The 26,724-nt window shown below is 50.2% G+C and overlaps 1 protein-coding gene across 4 annotated transcripts in view; it reads right to left on the bottom strand.

The window, feature by feature from the left end:
* The window catches only part of Nos1 (nitric oxide synthase 1), a 175,253-nt gene that overhangs the window by 66,848 nt on the left and 81,681 nt on the right, over positions 1–26,724 (bottom strand). For all 4 annotated transcript variants that reach the window (XM_029478000.1, XM_029478001.1, XM_029477999.1 and 1 more), the window contains exons 2-3: positions 24,353–25,434; positions 13,058–13,184 (exon numbers count right to left, since the gene is read on the bottom strand). In XM_029478000.1, coding sequence (XP_029333860.1) covers positions 13,058–13,184; positions 24,353–25,062 — 837 coding nt within the window. In that variant the 5' untranslated portion in view covers positions 25,063–25,434. The remainder of the gene's footprint in view (positions 1–13,057; positions 13,185–24,352; positions 25,435–26,724) is intronic.

Here is a 26,724-nt window from a genome sequence, read left to right as displayed (position 1 = left end):
GAGTTCCAGGACAGCCAGGGCTACACAGAGAAACCCTGTCTCGAAAAAAAAAAAAAAAAAAAGTAAGTAAGTTTCCAGATTATGTTAGTTGTAGGCAGACCCTAACTGTGAGTACCACTGTCCCATAGGCTGGGGTCTTGGGACTAAAATACTAAGGAGAAAGGTAGCTGAGCATCTACATTGGTCTCTCTCTGCTTCCTGACTGGATAAATATAATCAGCTGTCACAGGCTCCTGCTACCATGCCATGCCCTCCCCTCTACCAGGAACTGTGTCCCTCAAACTGTGAGCCAGAATCAACCCTTCCTTCCACAGTGGCTTTTGTCGGCCAGTTTGTCATAGCAATGGAAAAGCAATCGATACAGTATCCCTAACTGAAGACAGGGTCCCTATGAAGGTAACAAGTTAGACTGTGGTCCCTATATAGTCCTTGACTTAACATGCTGATGTCATGTAGAAAAAGGGGAATTCTGGGACAGACACTCTCCTACCCAGAGAGAAGGCCTTGTGACCATGAAACTGGCTATTACCAGCTACAGGATGAGGAGCTGTTCTGCCCACACCTTGACTTTGGGATCCCCCTGTCATAACTGTGACACAAAGTCCACAGTTGTCAGGACTAGGTTATGTAGCCTGCATGAGTGAGCCCTGGAGCTGTGCCTGAACTTGCCCAGAATCAGCCAGAATCTTCCCTGTTGGCATCAGCCACAGCCTCTCTGTGACAGCCCTGCATCAACCTGCCTGTTCTGGACTTGTCCTGAAATGAGGACAGCAAGCCAGGGCCAAGCTGGGCAGCAGGCCAACACACCACAGGGGCTAGACGCCACCTACTGTGATCTTCCTGCAGTCCTTGTCAACCTGTGGGGACCATGTTTTTCAGGATGGCCAGCCTAACCCAGTTATGGATCCTGGTGGTGCAGCATCCGTACGGCGAGCATATTGCTGCCTGGAGGATGGAACCAATTGTTTTCAGGACCCGGAGAAAGGTTTCTGTGGGGTGTGGGCAAAGCATTGTGTTCAAAGTGATCCAGTCCCTGCAGTGACCCTGTGGACACCTGCAACTGCTCACCATGTCACCTCTCCCCATTTGACTGTGCTCCAGTCTGTCAGGGTAAGGAGGAGGACCCAGGAGATGGAACTGACTGTTCTAGTGTGGGAGAAGTAGTGGCTCAGACCTCTGAGATGGAGAGGCATTTAACTAGAATGTGAGCAATGGAGGTATGGCTCAGTTCCTGAAGAGTTAGCTGTGCAACTCTGAGGACCCAAGTTCAGACCCTCAGCACGCACAGAGAAAGCAGATGTTACAATGTGTGGTTAGAATCCCATCACTGGGACACAGGGCAGCTGGATCCCGTCCAGCCAAAATGGGTTCAGATTTCCAACTCAGGAAAGCAAGGGGATTCATTCACTGGGGTGTGAACAATCTACTCCAGACAGCACCAACTGCACTAGTGGGTTATAATAAAAACAAAACAGAACAAAACTCAAAAGGGCAGGAAGTTGGGGGGAGATGGAGGTAGGGACATTAGGGAGGGTTGGGAGGAGGGGCTGTGGAATGGGTATAAACAAGATACAATGTATGCATGTGCGGATCTTTAAAGAAGGAAAAACAGAATGGCAAATGATTGAGGAGAACACCTGGTGTTGACCTCTGACATTCACACACACAGGTGCACGAGCATCCGTACACCTATGCACCTGCACACATGTGCCTGCACACACACACATGCACCCCACACTCCCCCCAAAACAAGAGGACTTATATTGACCCTATCCTGGAGACTGATGGATAGTTTTGTGTTCCAAGATAACCCTGAACTTGGCCCTGTAACCACACTGGAATGGTTACGTGTCCCCAGAAATCAATTTTAATCATGGATCCTGTAAGTCCCTGTGGCTCGTTCACACTGTCTTGTTCCAAGTGTGAGGTTGCTAAATCTGCATGTTAAAAGCACATTTGTTTTTAGCCTTTTCAAATATCTTGGGAGCATGGAAAGGTGAAGGAAGGAAGGTAAGTCTCCCTAGAGCTGTCAGAGTCTCTGTCGGGAAGCCAATGGGCCACAGCTATGAATTGGGAAAGGGGCGGGCGGGCAGCTCTGCCTGAGCTAGGGTTATGGAAAAAGGGTTTCAATAGCAAGTTACATAGTGACTCAGCACTGAGAGAATTCTTCCAAGCTCCCCAATCAAATGTCATGGCCTCGCTAGGTGGGACAGCCTGCACTGAGCAGAATGGCTAAGGAAACAAACCATTTGCAGAATTTGTGGAAGTTCCCACAGGGCTGAATCCAAACATTGGCAGCACAGGGTATTCAAGCCCCATTTCCTGGTTCCACCCTGGCTCTGACCCCTCAGAGAGCAGGACTTGCTGTCTTTGCATGCATGTGGGATGTGTGTATGTGTGCACATGTGTGCACATGTGTTGTATGTATCTCTGACTGTTGGCACACATGCATATGGATGTAGAGGCCAGAGGTCACTATTGGGTATCTTTCTCAATAACTCTTCACCTTTTTTTTTTTTTTTTTTGAGACAAGGTCTCTCTCACTGAACATGGAGCCTCCTGGTTAGTTAGACTGGCTAGCCAGTGAGTTCTAGAAATTCTCCTGTCTCTGCCTCCCCAGCCCTGGATTAGAGGTGTATACTATGGTACCTGGCTTTTTTACATGGGTGCTGGGGATTTGAACCTGGGTCCTCCTGCTTGTACAATAAGCACTTTAGTGACTGAGCCGTCTTCCCAGAGCTGATGACTGTCTTTTGATGAAGGAGCCTATAAAGACCAGGGGCCACCAACAGACTGCTCAGGTGGAGGGGAGGAAGGCATCAGCAGAGATGAGATGCTGCCTCAGCTGTGGACAGAAGGCCCTGACAGGAGAACTTTCTGGAAAGCATGGTTTTGAAGGGCAGCGGGGATCACTGTGGGCAAGCTGACACAGGAGAGGTGGGGCAAGGGTTTGTCTGAGGGGGATTCCTCTCAAGACTCAGGAGATCAGAGTTAGCTCTCAGGGAGAAAGGAACCTATTGGTGCCCTGAGATATCAGCTAGAACAGAGCCAATGGCGTCTCCCGGGGCCAGCTGGTGGACCATGCTGGTCATGTGGGTGTGTGAGCCTCTGAGACCCCAACCTCACAGTGTGATGGCTGCTGTCTATATCTGTACCTATCTCACTTTGAGAAGTGATGTTTTGAGAAGCCAAGGAAAATAGATGATGAAGAAATGATAGCCAGGCAGTAAGCTCTTTCGGTGATGTGGTCACACCGAGTTCCATCGACTTTTCGGCCATCTTTTGCAAATGCCTATTTGGTGGTCAGCAGGGTCCAACCCAATGTGTGTCTAGTCTACAGACTCTGCAGTCTTCACTGACAGATGAAGAGACAAAAGGGTCAGAGAGGCCAGGTGACAGGGCTGGGTGTGTGTCCTTAGAGACGGGTCCCTGGGAGACACAGGTCATGTGGATGACAGAAACGGTGATAATGAGAGAGAGTTGTGGTTTCTTAATCCCCCTGCCTCAAGTTAGTGATATAGTAATTAGCCATGCTCAGGCTGTCGGGTTTGGCGGCAGACACATTAGCCAATGAACCATCCCACCATCCTCTGTTCCTGGCTTTAGTGAAAGGTTTTCCTTTTCCTCTCTTGCAATGAATGATGTTAGCTGCAGGTCTGGTGACCACATCTTTCATTGTGTTGGGATACCCAGTATCTATCCCTCCATTCTTTGGGGGGTATTTACCATAAGGGACAATGATCTTATTTTCTGGTCACTTATTCCACGTGAGGCCCCGGTGAGCGTTGGCTCCAAGATGGTAGGACTACCTCTAGCACTTACTGATATTCACTGATTCAGTAAATCTCTGTGCCTCAGTTTCCCCAACTATAATATAGGGATAAGAGAGGTGTGTGCTATGCATGCATTCGCGTGTGCACTTGTGTGTGTGCATGTATGCATGTGCGTATGCATGTGTGTGCATGCTATATACTTGACTGTGCAGGTCACATGTTTGTGCCTGTAGAGGCCAGAGCAGGATGCAGGGTGCCAGGTATTGTCCTCCACAGTGTTACCTTATACCCTTGAAGCAGGGACTCTCACTGAGCCTGAAGCTCACCACACTGCACAGGCTGGCCAACTAGCCATTTTTGCAGACCCTCGTGTCTCCAGCCCCAAATCCTGAAGTTATAGGCATGTACAGTCTGGCCTGGCTTTTTATGGGGTGCTGGGGATTTGAACTCAGGTCCCTCTACTTGCTCAGCAAATGCTCCTACCCACTAAGTCACCTTGCCAGCCCAGTTTCCTTTGTGCTTCAAGTCATCTCTAGAAACATTACCCTAATACCTGCATTGCAGCATGATGTAGGAGGTAATAGAAAATGATAGCCTACATCGTTCTGTATAGATACAATTTTGTGAGTATTTTTGGTCTGTGGCCCCGTAAATCCATAGGTATATAGCCGAGGCATGCAGGGTGCTGACAGTACTACTCTGGGTGGGGCTGAGGATGGAGAAAGATGGTAGTCCCGAAGTACTCAGAATAGCACTGACATTGCTCAGTAAGTACCCGGCATGGTTGCTCTGGTTGCTGCCATTATTTAATAGTCTAACCCATTCCATTCCATCCCCCCAAGGAGACCATAAGCCCTTTTGATGGTGGCAAGTCCTAGCTCTGTGCTGACTACTCATTTGATGGAGGTCACCAGTGAGGACCAGGTCATCCTGGCCTCACCCACAGCACTGTTGGCTGCTATGCTATGCTTCGGAACCCTGGGCTCCTCTAACGGCTGCACATCACCATGGCTGTGGTGTTAACCACCATAGCTGATATTTTTATTCTGACATCACTAACAAGCTTGAGTCAGGGCCAACTAAGGTTCCCTGCTGCGGTGGTGTACTGGGAACTAAGAGGCAGGGTGTCTGCTCTCCTCCTCTGTTGCCCAGACCCATGGGGCTGCTGTCCCTCTACCCTTCAACAGAGCACACCCCAGTTCTCAGAGACTTCGGCTCTCCTGCATACCAGGGAGTATGGGCTCAGGAGCCTGACCCCTCCTGCCTTGTAATTTGGAGCTCCCCAGAGGCCGAAGTGCTCCCTTGGAACTCCCTTGGAAATACAGAGATGTTCTACAATGGTTTCTGACATTTTGAAAGTAGCCAGGAAGCCCTGGGTCCCTGGGGAGAGGAAATGCCTGCTCCCACTGGGATGAGGGGCGGGGACCGAGTTACAAGAAAGGTCACTGGAGTGACCATCTGATCGCTGCAACCAGCAGGAGGCTGGAGACAGGATGGGGTGCTGGGAGAGAGAGAGGTGAACCCCAGGGGAGAAGCTGCTTTGGCCTGGAGCCTTCTCTACCTGTACATCGTGGGTTGGATAAGTGATGTATTAGACTCTGAAAGTGGAAGTCTGGCTCCAGACAGCGTGAAGCTATTTCTTCAATAGGAGAGCAGCTGGGGCATGTGAGGGTCAGACCATGGATAAGAGGGGGTGTCAAGAAGGGCTAGGTTCCAATCCTAAGGTCCAGATTTTGGTTTAACAGGACATGGCTCCCACAAGCTCATGTTTTTGAACAGTAGTTCCTCCCGAAAGTGGTGGTGTTTAAGAAGCTGGGAGCCAGGCTGGAAGAAATGAGTTGCTGGGTGTTTAGCACTAAGACTATAGCTCTGCTCAACTACTTGTTCTAGCTCTGCTTCCTGATCTGCCAAGATACGAGCAAGCAGCCTCACCCTCCCTCAGCTACTGCAGGCAAGATGGCTCCCATCCTTGTGCCTTTCTTGGCCTAATGGAATGACTGCCCCCTACCCTGGAACTGTGATACCAAAATAACTTCCCCTCCCTAATGATGCTGGGTCAGTCATTCTGTCACACTAGAGAGAAAAGAAATGAACACAGGCAGAGGAACAAGCAGCAGTCTCATGCTATTTACCCGATGTAACATTTTACATATGATGATTATGGAAGAAGGAACAAGGGGCAGTCTCATGTTATTTACCCAATGTAACATTTTACATATGATTATTATCACAGAAAGGCCTTAGCATGGTGCCTTGGGTGGTCCTAGAATGACAGATAACAGCAGAGATCAATAAAGAGCTTTAGAAATGTAAAAGCACGGTGTGCCAGCCATAATCACTTGTTTTTACCAGAGTCCTTTTATCTGCTTTATGCTAGGCAAGTTCCTGCCTCATCTTCAAAGCCTGGGTCCAGTGTCTCTTGGGAAAACCCTCCCATGCTGTCTGATGAGACACACAATTTCCTATAGCACCCTGTTTAACCACACAGTGGAAGCTCTTGGGGGCAGGGAAGGTGGTGTTTGCTTTTCTCTGCTTCTACCAAAGGGCTATGCATGCAGGTTTAGGGAGGAGTGTCTGGAATCATGGGAAGTAGCTCATTCCACCTTCCACCTTGGGCCAGATGCATTTTGCACCAGGGATGGGCAAAGACAACGTCCACAGAGGTATCACCAAAGACAAGAAACTACAGGCTCTCTGGTCCTCCCCGCAGCTAACCAAGACCACCACCGGGAGAAATCACCACTCTACAGAAGTGAACAGCTCAGCTTCCCCACACTAGTTTAAGGGGTAGCACCTGTGTGCCAGGCTCGAGCCTCTAGGATGGTGGTACTCCTTTCTGGGCCAAAGAGCATAGTCTTATTATTTCTTTAGCAAATAAATAATACTCTGAGTTGGGAAGTTCTTTCTCATGTCTAGCCTATATCCTTCTTGCTTTCTTCTACTCTGTGCCCCTTTGCCCAGTCCTGGGGCTAGGGACAGAGAGAAGGGAAGAGGAAGGAGATCTGCCATGCTGGAAGAAGAGGAGGAAAGACGCCATGTCTGTGAAGGTGCATGACAGAGAGCACAACTACCATGTAGGAGCCGAGAAATAGCGCCCCCAAGAGGGTGGCCTGACTTGGTCCAGGGCAGCAAAGATGGAATATGGGACTTAGTACGTAATAACTCGGGACGATCAGCGGGAGGTGGAATAGCTACGTGGAGGTTAGGAAGTAGCCCAGCCATTGAGCTGTTTAAGGCTTATTAAAGTATAAAGGCTGAGTGCGTCTTTCATTTGGGAACCCAAAACACTGGGGCGGGTAGTCAGGAACACACCGCTGCTGCAGGATCTATTTAAGCAATGAATTAGGTACTACTACACTGTATGGCTGCCTAAACAAGACCTGCTGATGTAGATGGGGGAAGTCACAAGGCCACATCCCTACATGAGGAGCTATAGGCAATTAACAGCTGCCAAGAGAGGGAGACTCAGTCTTCTTCAGGAATGGTCCTGAGACAGGTGATCTAGTCAGCCTTAAGCTTGTGTAGATAGAAACAATACTGAATGGACCCAGCAGCATGCACACACACATGTACACACACACATACACACACATGCACACACACACATGCACTTATACATGTGTCCACACAATCCACATCCGTACACACAAGTGTACACAGTACACACATATGTACACATGCACACACATACACACATGTACACACAAAGGCACATGCACTTACACATGTGCCCACACATGTGCACACACATACACACATGCACATACATAAACACACATGCATATATATATATATATACATGTACTCACACATGTATACACACACAGATCAATAATGACTAAAGAAAAGGGCTTGAATTTGAATGAAGGTTGGGGAAGATGGGAGGAGTTTGAGGGGGAGGAGGGCAGGAAATGATATAAATACAGCACTCCTGTATAAAACTCTAAAAAAAATAAAATAATGTTGGCTAAAGTCTGAAAAAGAAAAGCAAGTTGTGCTGGGGAAGGAGGCTGCCTGTAGCAGCATCAGGGGAGATGGCTCTTGTCAGCAGCCATCCTCCGGGAGTTGGAGGTAGGAGACAGCCCACCTCAAACAAGACCAGCTCTCTATTGAGTTGTTCTACATGAAGCCCTTGGAGGCAGAGATGAGCTGCTGGTGAGCTACGGGGCTGCCTACTTATCTCTGGAGCTGGCATGTGTACCCTAAACTTGGGTCTCAAGGAATGTGCTTGCTCACTGTGTTGGGGACTGAGCACAGAACCAAGGGAATGCTGAGAAAACATCCTATTATTTCAGTTATAGCCACAGTGATTGTTTTTTTTTTCTTTTGAGAAAGGCTTTCACTATGTAGCCCAGGCTAGCCTTGAACTCATAACCCTCACCTCAGCCTCTTGAACAATGGGGTGACGGGCTGCCATTGGCATGTCCAGCTTATTTCAGCCTTATTTTGAAGGCAGTCAGGAGCCTGGCTTTACAGGAGTGGACCCAACCCCTCACTGTTGCTGTTTGGGTCAGAGTCTTCCAGGCAAAGCTGTTTGGTTGTCTTCCTGGGCCCCCAATGCTCAGTAGGCCCCCTCCTCTGAGGTAATGGTCTTCCACCACAGGCTAGTGCTCAGCCTTCTCCTCGGTCCCTCTATTGCCACACTGGCTAAAACGCCCATTCCCCAACTCATTTCTGTCATGCTCTTTGAATTGAGCTCTACCTAGAAGATCAAGGTGAGTTTCTGCAAATCACCCCTTTAAACAAAGTGGAGAGCATGAGAAGTGGCCACAGCCCTGCCCTTGCTTAGATGTAGGCTTCCAGTTATTTCTAGAAAGGTCAAGAATGCTTCTGCTTCTCCTCCAAACTTCCCCTTCAGCCAAACTCAAAGGCTACCGCCAACTGGGAAATTACAAACTCCAATGGTAAATTAGCAAAGCAGGCTGATAATTCCAAAATGCTGCCTATGGGGGTATATTAAGCATATAAGAACATTCCTTTTTTTTTAAAAAAATAATCTTTCTTGACCCATAGGAACTTACTAGTCCATTTTGCCTGTCATTTATAATAATGGCAATGGCCAGCTACTCAGATGTCTGAGGTGAGAGGATGGCAAGGTGAAGAACGGCTCAGGCTGAGCAGTGAGTTAAATGTCAGAGAGGGCAATTAAGAATGGGGGAGGGGCCAGGCGGTGGTAGTGCACGCCTTTAGTCCCAGCACTTGGGAGGCAAAGGCAGGTGGATTTCTGAGTTCAAGGCCAGCCTGGTCTACAGAGTGAGCTCAGGACAGCCAGGACTATACAGAGAAACCCTGTCTCGAAAAAAAAAAAAAAAAAAAAAAAAAAAAAAAGAATGGGAGAGGGGTTGGGTGGCTCAGAGGTCAAGAGTAGGTAACGCTCTTGCAGAGGACCCAGGTTCAATTCCTAGCACCAGGGTTGGAACGCTCATAACTTCCTGTAAGTCCAGATTCAGGGGATTTGAAGCTTTCTTGAGAGCTCTATAGGCTCCTGCATTCATGTGCACGCATGTACATGTATATACACACACACATACACACACACACAATCACTAAGATTGAATCTTAGGAAAACCCCTAAGAACGGGCATATAGCCCAATGGTAGAGCACCCCATGAGACGATGGGTCATCCTAGCACCACAAAACCAAAGCGAAACAACAGCAATAAGAACAAACAGATGCAAAAAGATTTATCTCTGTCCTAAGCATAAAAATAAACGCAGCATCAGCGTTGTGCTAGCAAGGGGCGATGTGGAATTGGTCTTGCTGAGAGGGTGACCGTATTGGGTGTCAGGGACTGTCATGAAGAGGAGAGTTTATGTAAGGAGGGTGGCCCACATAGCCCGCTGTCCCCTTGTTGTGGTTTGAATAAGAAGGGCCCTCACAGACTCATCTAATTGAGTGCTTAGTCAGGGAGTGAACTTTTAAAAGGATAAGAAGGGCTAGGAGGTGTGGCTTTGTTGGAGGAAGTGTGTCCCTGAGGGTGGGTTTTGAAGTTTCAAAAGCTCATGCCAAGCCTAGAGTCTTACCCTGATCCCCTGCCTGTCATGGCTTGAAGATGCTTGGCCCAGGGAGTGGCACTATTTGGAAGTGTGGCCTTGATGGAGTGGGTGTGGCCTTGTTGGAGTAGGTGTGGCCTTGATGGAGTGGGTGTGGCCTTGTCAGAGTAGGGTGTCCCTGGGGGCGTGGGCTTTAAGACCTCATCCTAGCAGCCTTCAGATGAAGATGTAGAACTCTCAGCTCCTCCTGCACCATGCCTGCCTAGATGTTGCCATGCTCCCACCTTGATGATAATGGACTGAACCTCTGAACCTGTAAGCCAGCCCCAATTAAAAATTGTTCTTTTCTAAAGAGTTGCTGTGGTCATGGTGTCTGTTCACAGCAGTAACACTAGACCTACGACACTGCCCGTGGATCAGGATACAACTCTGGCTCCCGCTCCAGCGCCTGTCTACATACTCCGTGCTTCCCTCCGTGATGATAATGGGCTACACCTGAGAAACGGTAAGCAAGTCCTCAGTTAAAAGCTTTCTTTCAAAGAGTTGCCTTGGCAATAGTGCCTCTTCACAGCCACAGAACAGTGACTAAGACGGCCCCTAATAAGACAGGCTCACATATGCTTAGATAGTGTACATTTTAATGAAGAAATGTATTTTTGTGTTAGACTTTGAAACAATGACAAAAAAATTTAAAAAATCAGGCTCATCTCTTGGGATGACAGATTGTACACACCCAACGAACTGTGCCTGCCCCCCCCCCCATCTGGTTGAAGGTGTCACTTCCTGTCTGCCTTTGTCTCGAGAGGGTTGTCAGCACGCTCGGCTTCATTTTTAATAAAGAACTATAAGCCAGTTTAGTGGGTACATGTAACCCCAGCAGTTGGGAGGCAGAGGCAGAGGCTTGTAAGTTCAAGGCCAGTCTAGGTATAGAAGGCCCTTTCACACACAAAAAACCCAAGGGCTGCTGATATAGTTCAGCATATGATACTTTGTGCACGCCACACCCTGGGTTCCGTTCTCAGGACCACCCCTGCTTACAACAAAAAAGAAATCATGAAGGGGATTTTTAAAGATCATAGTAGTTTGTTTTATTGTCTGTAAACAAGAGTCCCGATGTTCCAGTGTGGGCTTGGTTGGTTTGTGTTGGTTTGCTGGGGTGGATCCAGGGCCTCCTGCTTGCTAAGCCCATGCTCAACTACTGCACCCACCCCAGCTCCGCTGTGGCCTTGAGTGTTTGAGGACAGTTTAATGATATTCATCCACCAGCATTCCTGGGTGTCACAGGCAGAGATGGAGACTCATCTTGGAGGAGCATGGAATTCCCTCACATCCCCTGCTTCCTCATTAGCCAGCAGCAGCCAAGGGACACCACTTGTGCCGCCACTGCCATGGCTCAGGCTTGGCTCATCCTCCTCTGAAGAGTCCTGGCTCAGATGGACTGAGAGGCTCCGTTTGTGTACAGGTGCTGAGAAGAGGGGGTGCAGCTCCCCTTCCTTCCAGACATCCCATGAGTCACCCCACTCCTGCTGCTAGGGGGTGAGGAGGGATTGGTAGGAAACATGGGTTCTTCTCAAGGGTCACTCTGGCCTGGCCCATTGGCTGCCCAGGCAAGAGAGATGAGGCGAGGCTGCTGATCTCCAGCCAAACCCAGGCAGTCTTAGAAAGGGATGGTGACTCAGCTGTCAGCACACATCTCAGCAGACTGGCAAGGACCGAAACACTTGGTAACAGATGGAGCTGGAGAGGCTGTGGGCAAACAGCCCCACCCCCCCACCCCCTGGCACTTTTCTGGTAAGATGGGTACAGCCACTGGGTTGTAAATGTAAATGGCTTTTGACTTAACTTTAACACTTCTAGGAATTTTTTTTTCTCCCGGTTAAGTCTATTCACATGCCAAATGAGGGATCTAGACAATGCTACATGGGACAGACAGCACAGTCACAGCCAAAGAGTGGCAATAGCCCAAGTGTCTATTATGGACAACTTTTTCAATAAAGGATGGCATAGCCTTGTAGTGGAATATTATATAGTTGTGAAAAAAGGACCTGGCCCTCTGTACAGGGTTAAGTTTATGTCAATTTGACACAAGCTAAGAGTCACTTGGGAAGAAGAAACCTCAATTAAGAAAAAACCCGCAACCAGATTGGACAATGGGGAAGCCTGTGGTGCATTTTCTTGATTGATGATTAATATGGGAGGGCCCCACCCACTGTGGGTGGTCCTGGGTTCTATAACAAAGCAAGCTGAGTAAGCCACGGGGAGCAAGCCAGTAAGCAGCACCCCTCCATGGCCTCTGCATCAGCTCCTGCCTCCAGGTGCCTGTCTTGTTTGAGCTCCTGTCCTGACTTCCTTGAGTGATGAATAGTGACATGGAAGTGTAAAGCAAAATAAACCCTTTCCTTCCTGAGTAGTTTTTGGTCCGTTTATCACATCAATAGAAATCCCCGACTAAGACACCCCCTTTACCTTCTCTCTCTCTAAGATTTATTTATTTAATGTATTTGAGCACACACTGTAGCTGTGCAGATGGTTGTGAGCCTTCATGTGGTTGTTGGGAATTGCATTTAGGACCTCTGCTCACTCTGGTCAACCCTGCTCACTCCTATCGGCTCCACTTGCTCTGTCCCAAAGATTTATTTATTATTATAAATAAGTACACTGTAGCTGTCTTCAGACACACCAGAAGAGGGCATCAGAACTCATTACAGGTGGTTGTGAGCCACCATGTGGTTGCTGGGATTTGAACTCAGGACCTTCGGAAGAGCAGTCAATGCTTTTACCCTCTGAGCCATCTCACCAGCTGCAACTGCACTGCCCCCCCCCCTTACCTTTTCATTGGCACCTATCTCCTGGATGTATTAATACATGCAAAAGCAAAGCCAAGTACAGACACTTTCATTTGTACAAAGCTATGAAAGTAACATGAGGGCCATTTGTCTGTTTATACATAAGACATTGGAACGACCACACACACACAAGCACGCACGTACACACACACACACACACACCCCAATATTGATGATCTCTAGGGTTTCCATGAAGGGTGGAAAAAGTATTAGTGTGGATATTTGCTGTCTTAGAATGTGGTAGAAGCAGGAATGTAAAATATGAAACAATTCCCAGTTCACAAACCCTGGTAACCATGACACATCTAGATTCGAAGCCAATCCTTTCACCTCAGACCTGGCATTCTTGGCCACGCCTCTGGGATCTCAAGCTTTTCTCCCGCCTCTCTCCCAACCCGAGGAAGTGTGGGACCTCAGGGCCCAGCGAGCACCCACCTCGCTTACCTGTTCGTTCTCTGAATACGGGTTGTTGAGGACCACAGGGACGTTGCCCTTCCCCCAAAGATCATTGAAGACTCGGTCATTCTCCCCGCCCAGGGGCGGAGCTTTGTGCGGTTTGCCATCGAGGTCTCTGGAAGGCAAGGTGGCTGGGTGAAAAAGGGTGCTAGACGGGCAGGATTGCAACCTTGATCTGGGAGTCCTGCATCTGTACAGAACCCCAGCTCACTCAGCATTCTCTGCGTAGCCTGTGGGCCCAGGTATCTTCATCCAGGAGCCTTCCCTCCCCACCCCCCAGTGCCACAGGGAAAGCAGTTCCTGGATCCTGGGCAAAGCTCCATGGCTGTGGCTTCAGTGTGGCTTCACGCACCCCTGCCCCTCCCCATTCCTCAGGGCCGAGAATCCAGAAGCCTCCTGGATCCACCATCATCACCAATATCAGGTATGCACTGTACTGTATGCCCTGCGCACCCAGGAAAGTTAATAATGAGAAAGGCAGGACACCAGACTAGTGGGAGTCCGGCAGAGGAAAGCCAAGACTTACTCAGATCTTGACCAAGGCTTTGGGCTTTTCTGTCAAAAAAACAGCTCAGGAGACATAGCAACAGAAACATTATCACTCACATTGGTGACTAGAGTTAATTAACATTCACCACATGCCAGACACTCTACGTGTGGTTCATGAGTGTGCGCACACAGGACCACGTGGAGGTCAGAGGCGAGCCTTGGGTGCTGTTCCCCGGGAGACAGCCAGCTTGCTTCATGAATCTCTCAGAGGGCTAGAGATCACGGACTTGAGAGGACTGCAGAATACAAAGCCCCATGCCCCTGCCTCCGTGTCTTCAGTGCTGGGGAGCCCTCCTTTATATGGATTCTAGGAACCGAACCCAGGTCTTCATAGTTGCAGGGCAAAACCATACAAGCTGAAAGGTCACTTGGCCCTTTTATGTGTGTTTGACTCATTTAACCCTGGACACAGTCCATGGGGTCGGGGTGAGGAAAAGCCATCATCACCATCAGCGTGAACTATTTATAGATGGTGCAGGTGAGAAGTGAGGGGTTTAGAGCTACCATCAGCTCCACAGAGTCCAGGACACAGTGGGAGATGAGCTTCCACCATGCCTGCGGGGAATTATCGTGGCTGAGTCAACTCATACAGAAAGACCCATCTTGACTGAGGGCAAGACTGTTCCTAGGGATTACAGACAGTAAAAAAGTGAAGAAAATGAGCTGAACCCCAGCACCCGCCGCTCCCTGCTTCCTGTCTATGCACACCAGCTGCCTCTGGCTCCTGCTGCCTTAATGCTCCTGCCATGATGGATCACACCCTATAGGAAGGTGAGCTACAGAAACCCTTTCCTCCCTGTAGGTCATTCCTGTCACATTATTTCATCCGGACTGTGGAAGAATAATTGATCCAGGGCGAGTGGTAAAGCCACAACTTTCAGCCTGTTGCTTATGTTTACGGTAAGTAACTGTAGAGGCCTCCAGCATCGTGTTTATTTACTACCACTGTCTCCACCATCACTCCCATCAGAGACAAACCTCTAGCTTCTCTTCCTGCTCGGCACTGACACCACTCACTGTTACCATCATGATCTTTGCCACATCCTCACTATCACCAGGACCATCGTCACCTAAGTCATCATCACTGTCACCATCTTCACTACAACCATCATCACCACCTCCATCATGACCACCTCCATCATGACCATCATTGCTGCCGAAACCATCACCATCACCATCACCATGATCACTATAATTACCATCACTATCACGACCACCATTGCTACCCAAACTATCACCACCACTATCGTCATCTTCACCATCACCATGATCACCGTATTATCATGACCACAACCATCACTACCATCATGGACTATAACCATAAGCATCACAATCGCCATGACCCTCACCATCATCATTTTCCTTGCCCTCCGTGACTACCACAGCGGCCACCAGCATCATCACAGTAAGAATCACACCAGAAAGCTGGGGTCCAGAGAGGAAGTCATTAGCTTAAGTCACACTCTTCAATCACAGGCTCCTGCTTCACTCCAGAAGCCCCATTGTCTCCTGCCCTTTCCTCTGACCAGCTGTCTTGGGTAGGGTTTTACTGCTGTGGACAGACACCATGACCAAGACAACTCTTTTAAGGACAACGTTTAATTGGGGCTGGCTTACAAGTTCAGGGGTTCAGCCCATTATCATCAAGGTGGGAGCATGGCAGCATAAAGCCACTAGGAGAAGACTGTCCCATGTGATTAGGAGGAGGGTCTCATTGCTCACCCTCATGGTGACACACTTCCTCCAACAAGGCCACACCTACTTCAACAAGGCCACACCCATTTCAACAAGGCCATAAAGGTGCTGCTCTCTGGGCCAAGCATATTCAAACCACCACACTAGCCCAGGCCGAGGCTCTGTAAGCAAGACCCTATAGGGAGCCAGCATCGGAAAAGACTGAACCATATCAGGGTCACCTCTGTCCTTTCCTGTGAGAGCTGCTTCTCTGCTCCCCCTGTCTGCTGACCCTGCATCCACTTGCCATTGTACCTTATTGTCACACCCAGTGGCCAACTTCAAGCCACTCTGCCACTTTGTGTCCCTCCTGGGAATTGGTCTAGGCATGGGGGGTTGTTCTCATCTAGCTCTGTATGTTACCTTCCCAGATTTGGGGACTCCCCACTTCCCCGGTCTGCATGGGCTGTTATTTGGAGTGAAGCAGGAGCTGAGACCCTGGTTCTGGGTGCATTGCCCTATGTGGTACTCCGATGGGGCCAGCCCACCCCTCCTTGCTGGGCTCCTCCTCATTCCTCCAGTCCATGTCGCAGCCACTTCTGTCCTTCTGCTGGGTGAGGATTACATCATCACAGGGAACATTCTGTCTCACCCTCTTTAAAATGTCACCAAACCGTCCCTGGAGTGGTTCTTGATGGCCAGTGTTTCCCAAGTCAATGGATTACCTGCGCACAATTAACTAGGGAACGGGCTGTGGAGGGCCGCTTCAAATGTCACTCAGCTCCATTTCAGCTCTGCCGTGCCTGAGCTGACAGCATCACGTGAGCCCAAATGGGGCCTCAGCAGACGGGGGGGAGGGGGGTTAATGCATTTGGGGACATCGGTAATGTACCAGGTACTTGTACACAGTTACTTCATCTCTCTTCAACAGCCATTCCCAGCTCTTGGCTTCAAATGAGAGAGCTGAGCCCAGAGAGGCTATGCGAGTTCCCCAGAGGCCTACAGCCTGAAGCTGATCTGAGTGATGGCTGCTAACTCACATCCCTCCTGTGATTAAAAATAACAGGTTGGAGGGGCAGGAAAGATAAGACAAGACACTTATATCCTCAGCTACAGGTGACAGAGCCAGATCCCCAGTATTTGTGAGGCCCGTCACCCAGGCAACTTGTGGCTCATCATGTGACCTTGCAGGAAGGAAGGAATTCAAGGGTTTAACATCTATCTTTTGTGGTCTTCTTTCTTCCTTTCTTTCCTTCCTTCCCCCCTTCCCCCACCCATCTTGTTAATGAACACCTTTGTTCAAAGAATGCATTTGGGTGGTTTGGCTAACCCAAGCTGAATGTTAGAGTCCTACGTGATCAGCAGGGAGTGGGTGTTTTTAGTGTGGAGCCCAGGGAATGTCAGGTCTGAGCTATCCAATTTTCAAGCACTTAGGACAAATGCAGGAGTAGACCCCACCTCTTGACCCACAGCCAATGGGAGGAGGCCAGGGAGGACCCGCTTCACCTGCATGGTGGGGCATCCTGGAGCATCTCACAGTGTCTGCTCACAGTGACATGCAAATGGCATAGTGGGGACTAGGCAGAACCAGGTCTGACTCTTGGCTTTGTTTATTAAGCCAGGCGAGTCTGGATGTGGAACAGCTCCAGTGTGCCCTTTGTCACATGAGAGTTAATGACAGCATGGATCTACCTGGCACTCACTTGAGGGCACTTGCTAGTGACTTTCCTACCTTCTTGTTCCTTCCTTTACAGCCACATTAGATAGGACAAAGGGACTTCTAGTCCTTCAGAGTCTTTGTCCCATCCAGGCAAACCTGTACCATCTGGTCTGGGCCACATGTTTCCTGTGTTCACTTCAGAAGTACGAGTCTTACGTAGTTAGACTTCCATAATTCTCAAATCCAATCCCCACTCTCCCCTCTCCTCTGCTCCCTTGTCTGCCCTCAGCCTAGTCCTGGTTCCACTCATCCTGCGAAGCATGTGGGATACCCGTTTCTGCTGTCCACTACCTAAGGTCCCGTGTGCACCATGCCTGCCTAGCACACAGTCAGCACGAACAAGACACTCACTCCAATGATAATTCCTGAACAACGAAGGGAGTTGCAGCACAGAGAGATTAGGCTACTTGTCCAAGATCACACAGCCAGAGAGAGAGAAGCTTGCTAAAGCTGGTTTTTGCTCTTGTCATAGCTGGGCATCCTGGGGAGTAGAGATAGTACATGGGGGACCCTGGAGGTATATCTGGCTAGACCATGTACTCATGAAGAGTTGTAGTAGTTTTATTAAAATTTCATTAAATTTAAAAAATGTGTGTGTGTGTGCCCGTGCGTGGGCGAGCATGCAAACATCACAGCGTATGTAGAGGTCAGAGGACAACTTACAGGTGTCGAGTCTGTTCTTTTCCATGTGACCTGGGGATCAAACTCAGGTCAACACATCTCTCAGCGAGCACCTTTCTGTGTCCTGCCATCTTGCCAGGCCCAGAATGTTTGTATCTAGATGCTAGCCACTCCCAGACAATGAGGCAAGCGCTCAAACTCCCATCCGCTGGGCACATGCAGGCAAGGTGGCTGTGCTTTTTATGATTTTCCCATGAAAGAACAAACCCTGACTCAGGGAGCAGTTGTCTCGTGACTTCTGGGAAGGCTGGCTGGCTGACTTTATTTTGCCACGGCCCCAGTCCAGGGTCTGCCAGGCTGCCCTGAGTCACCTCGCTGCAAGTGAAACTATCTGGGCCTTGACTGTTGAGGTTTTGAGCCAGAGACTTCCCTTTGGTGGAGTCTGCAGGGTCCATGAGCTCTGTGCCTGTCTTCTATACCCACCCATTGTCTGTAACAGCACCACACCTCACGATGACACTGAGGAATCTGGGGACACCGTGCTGTGATGTGCCCATATCAAGTATTGTATCAGCACCCCTGAACCTTCACCCAGCCTTGACCAGGACCTGGCAAAGAGCAGGTGTCTCAGGCCTGCATGCCAGGCTCAGGGAAGGTAGAGGCAGTTACCAGACACTGAGGCTGCTACGGAGCAGCTGGCCCTTGGCAGAAAGCCTGCCCCAGCTTTCCATGCATAAGTTGGCTAAGCCATCCCCCATCCTCCTTCTGCCAACGAGTTCTTCGTTGCTGCCTCCTCCCGGTCTCAGATGCTGGGGACCGAGTTAACACAAAGACTCCACATTTATGGAGGTGGGATGTGGGGGTCTTGGCCAAGCTCTCCCCTTGGCTTTATCAGGGTGCTGTCACCCTGGTCTTATTAAAAAGAAGGAGGTGTTGCTTTTTTTTTTTTTTGAGATAAGTCTAGGCTGCCTTAGAACTCACTGTGTGATCAAGGATGGCCTCAAACTTCTGAGCCTTCTGCTCTCCCCCCTGAGAGATAGGATTACAGTTCTAAGTCATCAACCCTGGTTGACATGGTTGACACAGAAGCAAGGGCCTTGTGCATGCTAGGCAAACATCTCTCCCCTTTGTGCCCTGCTTTTTAGTTTTTTTTTTTTTCCTTTCCTCAAAACAGGGTTTCTCTGTGTAGCCCTGGCTGTCCTGGAACTCACTCTATAGACCAGGCTGGACTCGAACTCAGAAATCCGCCTGCCTCTGCCTCCCAAGTGCTGGCCTTACTGTATGGCTCAGGCTGGCTTTGAACTTGCCATCTCCCGCTGCCTCAGCTTTCCAGACATCAAGATCACAGATATGAACCACCAGGATAGGCAGTAAAAGTTTGCTTTGGGGGACAGGACTCCTATAAGGAATCCTGAAGCTGGGAAGAGAGGCAGGGCACTGGGGCTCACCATGACTATAATTATTGATACCCAAAAGCTGAGTAGGACTTTTAAACCCACACCTTCGAGAGGAGGTAAGTAAAGGAAATGGGGGGTGGGAGTGGGCTCGGTTTGCATACTGAGGGACAGGAGAACTCTTATTTCCCCGACCCAGCATCCATCCTGTCCCACTTGGACATGGTGTGTTAGCAGCCAGCCATATTTGCGATTCAGTGCAGGTACCCTCGGCATCCCTGGGGGCTACATCTCTGAAAAACAGTGGGCTTTGGGGAGTAAAGCAGGAGGCATAAGCTTGCAAGCATTAGGGCCTCAAGCTGCTCTTCAGCATAGCAATACTCACACAGAAAGTTCCTCCTATGATCTAACCTTCATCCCTTGGCGTCTTCCTTCATCTCTTCGAACCCCTCACCCTGGTCCCTGCCTCAGGACCTCTGTTCCCGACGTGACCTCCTGTCAGTGTTCCCCCTCCCTGGCTTTCACATGACTGGCACCTCTGTCTTCCCCATCTATCATTCTCCTCACCCTGAGCTACTTCCCCCCAAATCTCTGGCCTATTTCCTCCCTGGCATGAGTCACCGTGAGAGATGACGGCAAATGTCTATTTGTCTATTCTTCACGTCTCTGATGTGACTGGGGAGGGGAGAGCTTCCCCGGCAAGTCCATGGCTCTGAGAGCAGAAGAATCAGGGGCAAGACGATGCTTGCTCAAAACTTCACTGGGCGGAAGGCATCGAGAAGCCCGCTGGGGACAGGTTAATTTGGGGGAGGTAGACATGTTGAGTTCTTCCATAGCTCATTCAGGATGAAGGGCTGAGTGTCCAAGTGACAAGACAGAAAGGGGACAAGGCAGGAGCTGTGTCCAGGGAAGGACAGATTGGGGAAGACACGCGTGTCTGATGAGGTTGGGGGGGGCAGGAAATGGAAGTTGCTCTGGGTTGTGACATGGAAGTTTGTGGAAGAGGGACTTTACAGTCCCTCTCAGCTATGTGCCTGCTTAGGCAGGCTGGAGCCAACCCTGCTGAGGGTCACTATGAGAGCACTCTGTGTGTGTGTGTGTGTGTGTGTACATGCATGCACATGCACACATAAGCTCACACACGTATGTGAAGGTCAAAGGCCAGTTTGTCGAGACGGGGTCTCTCCCTGTTATGGAATTCTCCAATTAAGCAGGACTGATTGATGAGCCAACTAACGACACGGGCAGCTGGTTAGCTCCATCTCCTTAGGACTTGTGGGAGCCTGAGATCTGACCTCAGGTCCTCATGTTACAGAGCTGTGGCTCCAACTCCCGCTTGGCCATCTTTAGGATATGCAAATGCTAATTAGTTATGCAGACCCAGGCTGGCCAGCTTGCCCTGCTACAGGGAGAGTGGACCTGGGATCCTGGCTCTTCCATGATGATGGAGAGAGGACTGGGAAGCTCACAGGACCCACCAGACAGAATTAGATTCTTCCATAACTTTGCCGGCCCCTCCTTCTCATCTTGAAGGGTCACAGGTCTTGGTCATCTTGCCCTACATTACTCTGAGCCAGAGAACTGCAGGGTATCAGTTTCCCTTTCAAACTCCGATGACATGTTCTGATAGCTTCAGACACCCAGAGGCCAGTCGCCAAACACCCCACAGGCAAGAGAGCCATCTATGAGGCAGCAAAGCACAGCCTTGGACCCGAGTCTGGTCTGGCTGCTTGCTAGCTGTGTGGCTTGGGAGAAAGGACAGACAGTCTTCCAACCTTGCTTTCAATATCACAGAAAGGGGGCACTTTAAGAAACAAGAGAGACTGACCTAGAGATGTTAGCATGGGGCCAGCCTCCCTGGGAGGGGTCAGCAGAAATGGACACGCGATACAGTCCTCCAGCTCGGGTTTGTCACAGAGCCAGGGGGTGGGCAGGTGGGTCTGCAGGCTACCCTTCCCCTTACAAACTGCTTCTTTTGTCCCCTTCCCTGCAGACACTTCCTGAGAGGCCTGTCAGTTACAAGCAGGGCTGTGTGACCCTTGCTAAGTGGCTTTACCTTTCTAAGACTCAGTTTGTTCATTTAGAGAAGTGGGCTGAAGCCACGTGCCCTACTTCTACGTGACCTCTGAAGAGGCGCTTAGGGATTCACAGAGAGACTTGTGAAAGGGTATGGGGGAGGGGCGGGTTGGTTATCTGATCAAGGCCAGGATGGCCGGCTGTTCCAGATGGATGCTGGACTGGGGACCTTGGCCTCCTTAGAACCCTGCCTCAGGGCAGCAAGCTGAGCAACCTCAATATCTTCAGACACTTCATTTAAAGTGACCGCTCTCAAATGCAGAAGGTGCTAGAACTCTGGGGTTACTGCCTCCCTTTTGCCACTTGTTGGGGCCCACCTGGCTTCTGGGGTGAGGGGATCGGGCTGTCTCTTAGAGAGACATGTCATATTTGGTCCCTGAAACCCCAGTGATGGAGCTGGGAGCTTAGTCTACTCCTAAGAGGAATGAAAGACCACAGAGCCAGGGCAGGCAGCATCCTCAACTAGCAAGTGGCTGCTACTCCCAGTGGCCTGAGGAGTCACTTGCTAGTTGAGTGTGCCCTAGATGTAGGATCCGGGTAGGTTAGTTATTCCATTGTCTCCCTAGTGGCTAAGGGTAGCTTCCAAGTCTCCAGTTTCAACCCTAACTCCCAAGCAGTGTCTTGTCAGGGAGGTCATAGGGAATACAAGATAGTCCTCACTGCTGTGTGCACAATGGTCCCCAATGGTCTCAGGGATGCCGGTGTGAGACTGACCCCAAGGACAATGTGACTTTGGGACTTCAAGTTCCTAATTCAGTACACCCGTTTTGTGGTTTGATTTCAGTCTTCAGGAGGCTTCATGTCAGTGGGTGGAGACATCGCGGGCTGTAGCTCTCTGAATTTGGGGGTGCTCTTTGCATTGTGTGCTAAGGAGGTGGAACCATCTGGGGACAGAAGGACCTACCATGCCAAGGACAAGCCCCACCTAAGGACAAAGGGTTTCAATAACCACATGGCAGGCAGGAGTTCTGTCTTATGCATACTGATAGCTTTGGTCTTCCAGGTGTGAGCCTACAGAAGCGGGCACATCAAATGAAGTCAGACTGACCTGTCGTCTCATTGAAACAGAATTGCTCATTTCAGAAAACTGGGTCACAAAAGATGGCATCCCTGTGGTACTTGAGACACCAAGCTGACACAGCTATGTCTGCCTATATCTGATGCTCCTGGTGTGGTGCAGTTCAGGGTCTGGACACGCACCTTTGACCGCAGGCTGAGGTCCCCCCCAGGTGTACTGATACTGTTGACTGTTCTCTCTCTCCTTAGGAGACTGACACTGTCCCTTATACTGTACTTAGGACTGTAACATCTGAGATGAGGGAAACATCGTAGGGGCAGGCCATGCCAACCACACACTAGCTTCAGGCTAGGAAGGCAGGCAGGATGTCATGTGAAGGAGTCACCAAGCCAGGGGAACAGATGTCCTTAAGAAAGAAAGGTGCCTGTCCCTCAGAACCCATTCTGTGCTGTAGGTGGCTTCTCAGGGCTCTAAGCTTTCCGGAGTGACTTTCTCTTAAAACACAGCTTATTTTCTTTCTTTCTTCCTCTCTTTCTCCCTCCCTCTCTCTCTCTTTTTATTTTAAAGATTTACTTATTATTATACATAAGTACACTGTAGCTGACTTCAGACGCACCAGAAGAGAGCATCAGATCTCATTACGGGTGGTTGCTGGAATTTGAACTCAGGACCTTGGGCAGAGCAGTCAGTGCTCTTACCTGCTGAGCCATCTTGCCAGCCCCAAACCTCAGCTTACTTATGACTTTTGGCCAAGCCATTGCTGAATTTATATCCACGGTGGATCTGGGTAGCCAGAGGGAGGACCATAACGAGAGAGTTTGTACAGAGCCATTCTCAAGTCAGAAAGATGGATGTGTGGGCAGTGTCCTATGTCACCCTTCCTGTGCCTTCTTGGAGAAAGAAAGGCAGGTGGTAGTTCCTATGGGATGAGTGTATACTTCTGTTACAGTCTCCCTTGCTCCGTAACTACACTAGCACCCCCTCTTCTGGAAGGCAGCTATGCTTACCCCTATACCACTGATACCACACCAAGAACCTTACATTCTATGTGGCAACTTTGTGCTCTTCTGTGTCACCTGAGGGACAGGGTCAAATTAGCCCCAGGGTGGGGAGTACCCAGCACCCTTTGTGGGTCTTTTGGGGGTGAACCCACATCACATAGGGCTCAGGAGTGCAAGTGTGCTTGAAAGAAAACCCAAGGGGTTCTTGCGCCCACAGTCTCTGACCCAACTACAAATCACAATCAGATGCATGAAACATTGATCCGGTTGATGTCAGCTGCCCTTGGCCGGGGCACTCCACCACACTGACGAAAAGACAGTCTCATTGAAAACTCACTGAACTTCTCTACTGAGGAATAGGGTTGGCAGAGTAGGACCAGCTTGTGTCATGAGCATAACAGATATAACCCTGGAGCTCAGGCACACAGCACAGGCTCAGATGCACTTGGGGTTTGGGTTCTGAGCATCTCGTCGCTATCTTGGCAGGATGGGGTGGGCTATAAGGTTTGACAGTGGAAGAGGCAGAGGGAATTCCCTAATTGCTGGGTATACATCCCTCGTCCAGGGCTAGCTGCTCTCTTCTCCTTCAGAAGGAGCTGTCATCGCCCACAGTTTGGGCGGATCCCTTCCACCAGTGATTTCAAAAGCGGGAGTTTGGGGGCAACAGGAGGAGACATGCCTAGAACTTTAGAATCTAACCCCAGAACGCAACACTGAAGACAGTAGTTTATGGCTGCTGCAACTAATTCTGGGTTCCTTTCCCGTCTTGGGAAGCCTCCCGTGTTCTCACCTGACCACAGAGAGGAGAACGTGGAACAGGGTTCAGAGTTCAGCTCTTCTCTGCTCTCAGGATCACAGCATGAGCTACACACCTAGCGAGCCCCGTGGACATGCCCTTAAGTCCCTCCAAGGCCACCTCCATCTCCCTGAATCCCGGTCATGACACATCTTTTCCATATCCCACTGTACAGGACTCTGGGGACACACACAGGACAAACATGTAAAGACACAATTCCCTGGACTGTGGTTGTTAGTGACTCTGGGATGCACAACAAGGGCTGCATCCTCAAATGATGGCTCATTCGCCATGCATGACTGAAATTTTTAGAGAGGGATAATGGGTAGCCAAGCCATGTGGATGGGCAGGTAGGCTGGCTCCCAGACTGCCCGTTGGCGCCTCCATTTGCACACCTATGCACAAGCACACACCTGCACACCTGTGTAGCTTACCTGTCCACCTGGATTCCTGTGTCTTTCATCTCTGCTTTGGCTGGTCCCCCTCTGTTGACTGCTTTGCCCCCACCGGTGAGGATGCTCAACACAGGCTCTATCTCTTTGAGCAGTTCATCCTGTTCTCCGCTGTCCTGGAGGTTGGCCTTGGTATTTTTCATTGTGGGGTCAATGGCCACACCATTAGCCTGGGAGACTGAGCCGGCTCCCTGTCCATGGCCTTGGGCATGCTGAGGTCCATTACTGGGACCTGGGACCCTGTCTACTGCTAATGGCTGGTCTTTGCTGGCTGATGGCTGGCGAGACAGATCGACAGCTTTGGTGGGTGTCCCCAGGGGCTGGGTCACCCGGATGGTCTTGGGGGTTCCATCCCCTGTGAAGGTGGTCTCCAGGTGTGTAGTGAAGCCCTCAGGGCCTCTCAGAATGAGGACCACATGGGTCTCAGAGGCAATGCCCCTGAGAACTTCCAGAGCGCTGTCATAGCTGAGGTCTACCAGGGGCCGATCATTGACGGCGAGAATGATGTCGCCAGCTTGGATAAGGCCGCTCTGCTCCGCTGCACCTCCTCGGATCAGGTCTGAGATGATCACGGGGGGCTTGCTGACCCGTTCCTTCACCAGGAAGCCCAGACCTCCCACTTTGCGTTTGAAGAGACGGACAGAAATGACGTTGGGTTGGATCTGCTGGACCCCAAATGTGTGCTCTTCCATGGTATCTGTGTCCTTCAGAAGACCTCCAAGCCAAGATGACTCCCACAGGAACCTGAGCTACTCCGGGCAAGAACCGGCTGCAGAGTTTCTGTCGCCTCTGTCTTTGACGTCAACTTGACGTCACCTGCTCATTGCTGTTCGGCCTTGGGTGGCATGATTTCATGTGTCCCCGCCCCCTTCCTTATTCTCTAAGGAAGTCAAGGTTGACCAGGCAGACGTCAGTGATGGGTTGTGTCCCTAAGCAACAGGTCAGGAAGACTGAAGGCTTGCCGTGTCTGATGACTGTGACGCACAAACATGGGAACTAGGCTCTGGGCATCTTGGTCACCAGCTGGTCAGATGCAGAGGTGATGTAGGGGCTCCTACCTGGAGCTAAGCAGAAGGGAGAGGAAAGTAGATGAGAGGAGAAAGAGAGAGAGTGGAGTGGGCACTAAATACCTTGGAGCTAGGATGGAAAACCCTGAGGCACAGAGGCCTGGGGAGGCTGAAGCCAAGCCTGAAGCATGGCTGGTTTACGTTTTCAGTTAGTGGTGGTCACCTGGCTTTATCCCTGCAACCAAAGCTCTCAAGAACCAAAGGGCTTCCTTGGGGACACCAGAGCCAAGACAGCCAGGCAACCCCGGAGACTCAAGGGCAAGCATCCTCAGTCTCCTATCTTTCCCACCGAGAGAGCCACGGCTCCGACTGTTACACTGTCCTCTGTTTCCTGGGTTTTGCAAACATTTCCCATTCACTTCTCAGAAGCCCCTCTGGCACTAACCTTTGGGCTTTCCACTCTGGAGCCTCCCCATTGAGAAGGAAAGATACTACTGAGCAGATACGAATGCTGTATTCCACAGTACCATGGATAGAAGAGTCCAGCTAACCCCCTGCAGCCATCTTCTTCACCCTTAGCTCATTTCCGTTTTAAAAATAGACAGGGCACCACGTTACGGCGAACGCTTTCAACGCCAGAGAGGTAGGTCCACGCAAAGCTCAGATATATTTGCCCCCCACATTACACATGAAACACCCCAGCGAGGGAACATGAGGAAGACGGGCGGTGACCCTCTAGGCTTAACAATGGCACATAACACGTTGAACCAATCAGTATTCACTAGTGGGAAAGAAAAAAAAGGAGAAGCGAAAACTAACACGGTAGTTTCTGAATACTTCATTCTTCACAGTTACTTCTTCCCTTCTTTGATGTTCACAGAAACCCAGCCCTCCTCCTGAAGCCCCAACTTGAAAGAGGGCTCAGTGCCTTGTCCCGAGGTCACATAGCAGAGTGGGTGGAGGGGGGTGGGGTGGGGAATGGGCCAGCTTCACTTTCAAGTCCAAACTTTGAAAGTCAACCTGCTAATTACTTTTCATGTATAGGTTCGGTTGGCCCAGTGTAGGGATTTGGGTTTAGGGTGCCAAAAGGCAACTCAGATCAAGCTGTAGGATGGTAGCAATAGCTCAGACCAGATACATTCAGGGAATTGTGTTTTGGGGGAAGCTGTGGGCTGTGACAGGTGATCCTCAGGGGTGGGGGTATGGGGGATGGGTGTGGGACCGTGGGGTGGGGTGGGGTATGGATGGAGGTGGGTGGGGATGGGTGAGGGGCCGTGGGGGGATGGGAGATGGGTGTGGGGCTGTGGGGTGGGGTGGAGAATGGATGGGGGATGGGTGGGAGATGGG

This window comes from Mus caroli, chromosome 5 (assembly GCF_900094665.2).
Source record: "Mus caroli chromosome 5, CAROLI_EIJ_v1.1, whole genome shotgun sequence".
Lineage (NCBI taxonomy): Eukaryota > Metazoa > Chordata > Mammalia > Rodentia > Muridae > Mus > Mus caroli.
Note: the sequence above shows the minus strand (reverse complement) of the source record. Positions and strands in the feature narration are given on the sequence as shown.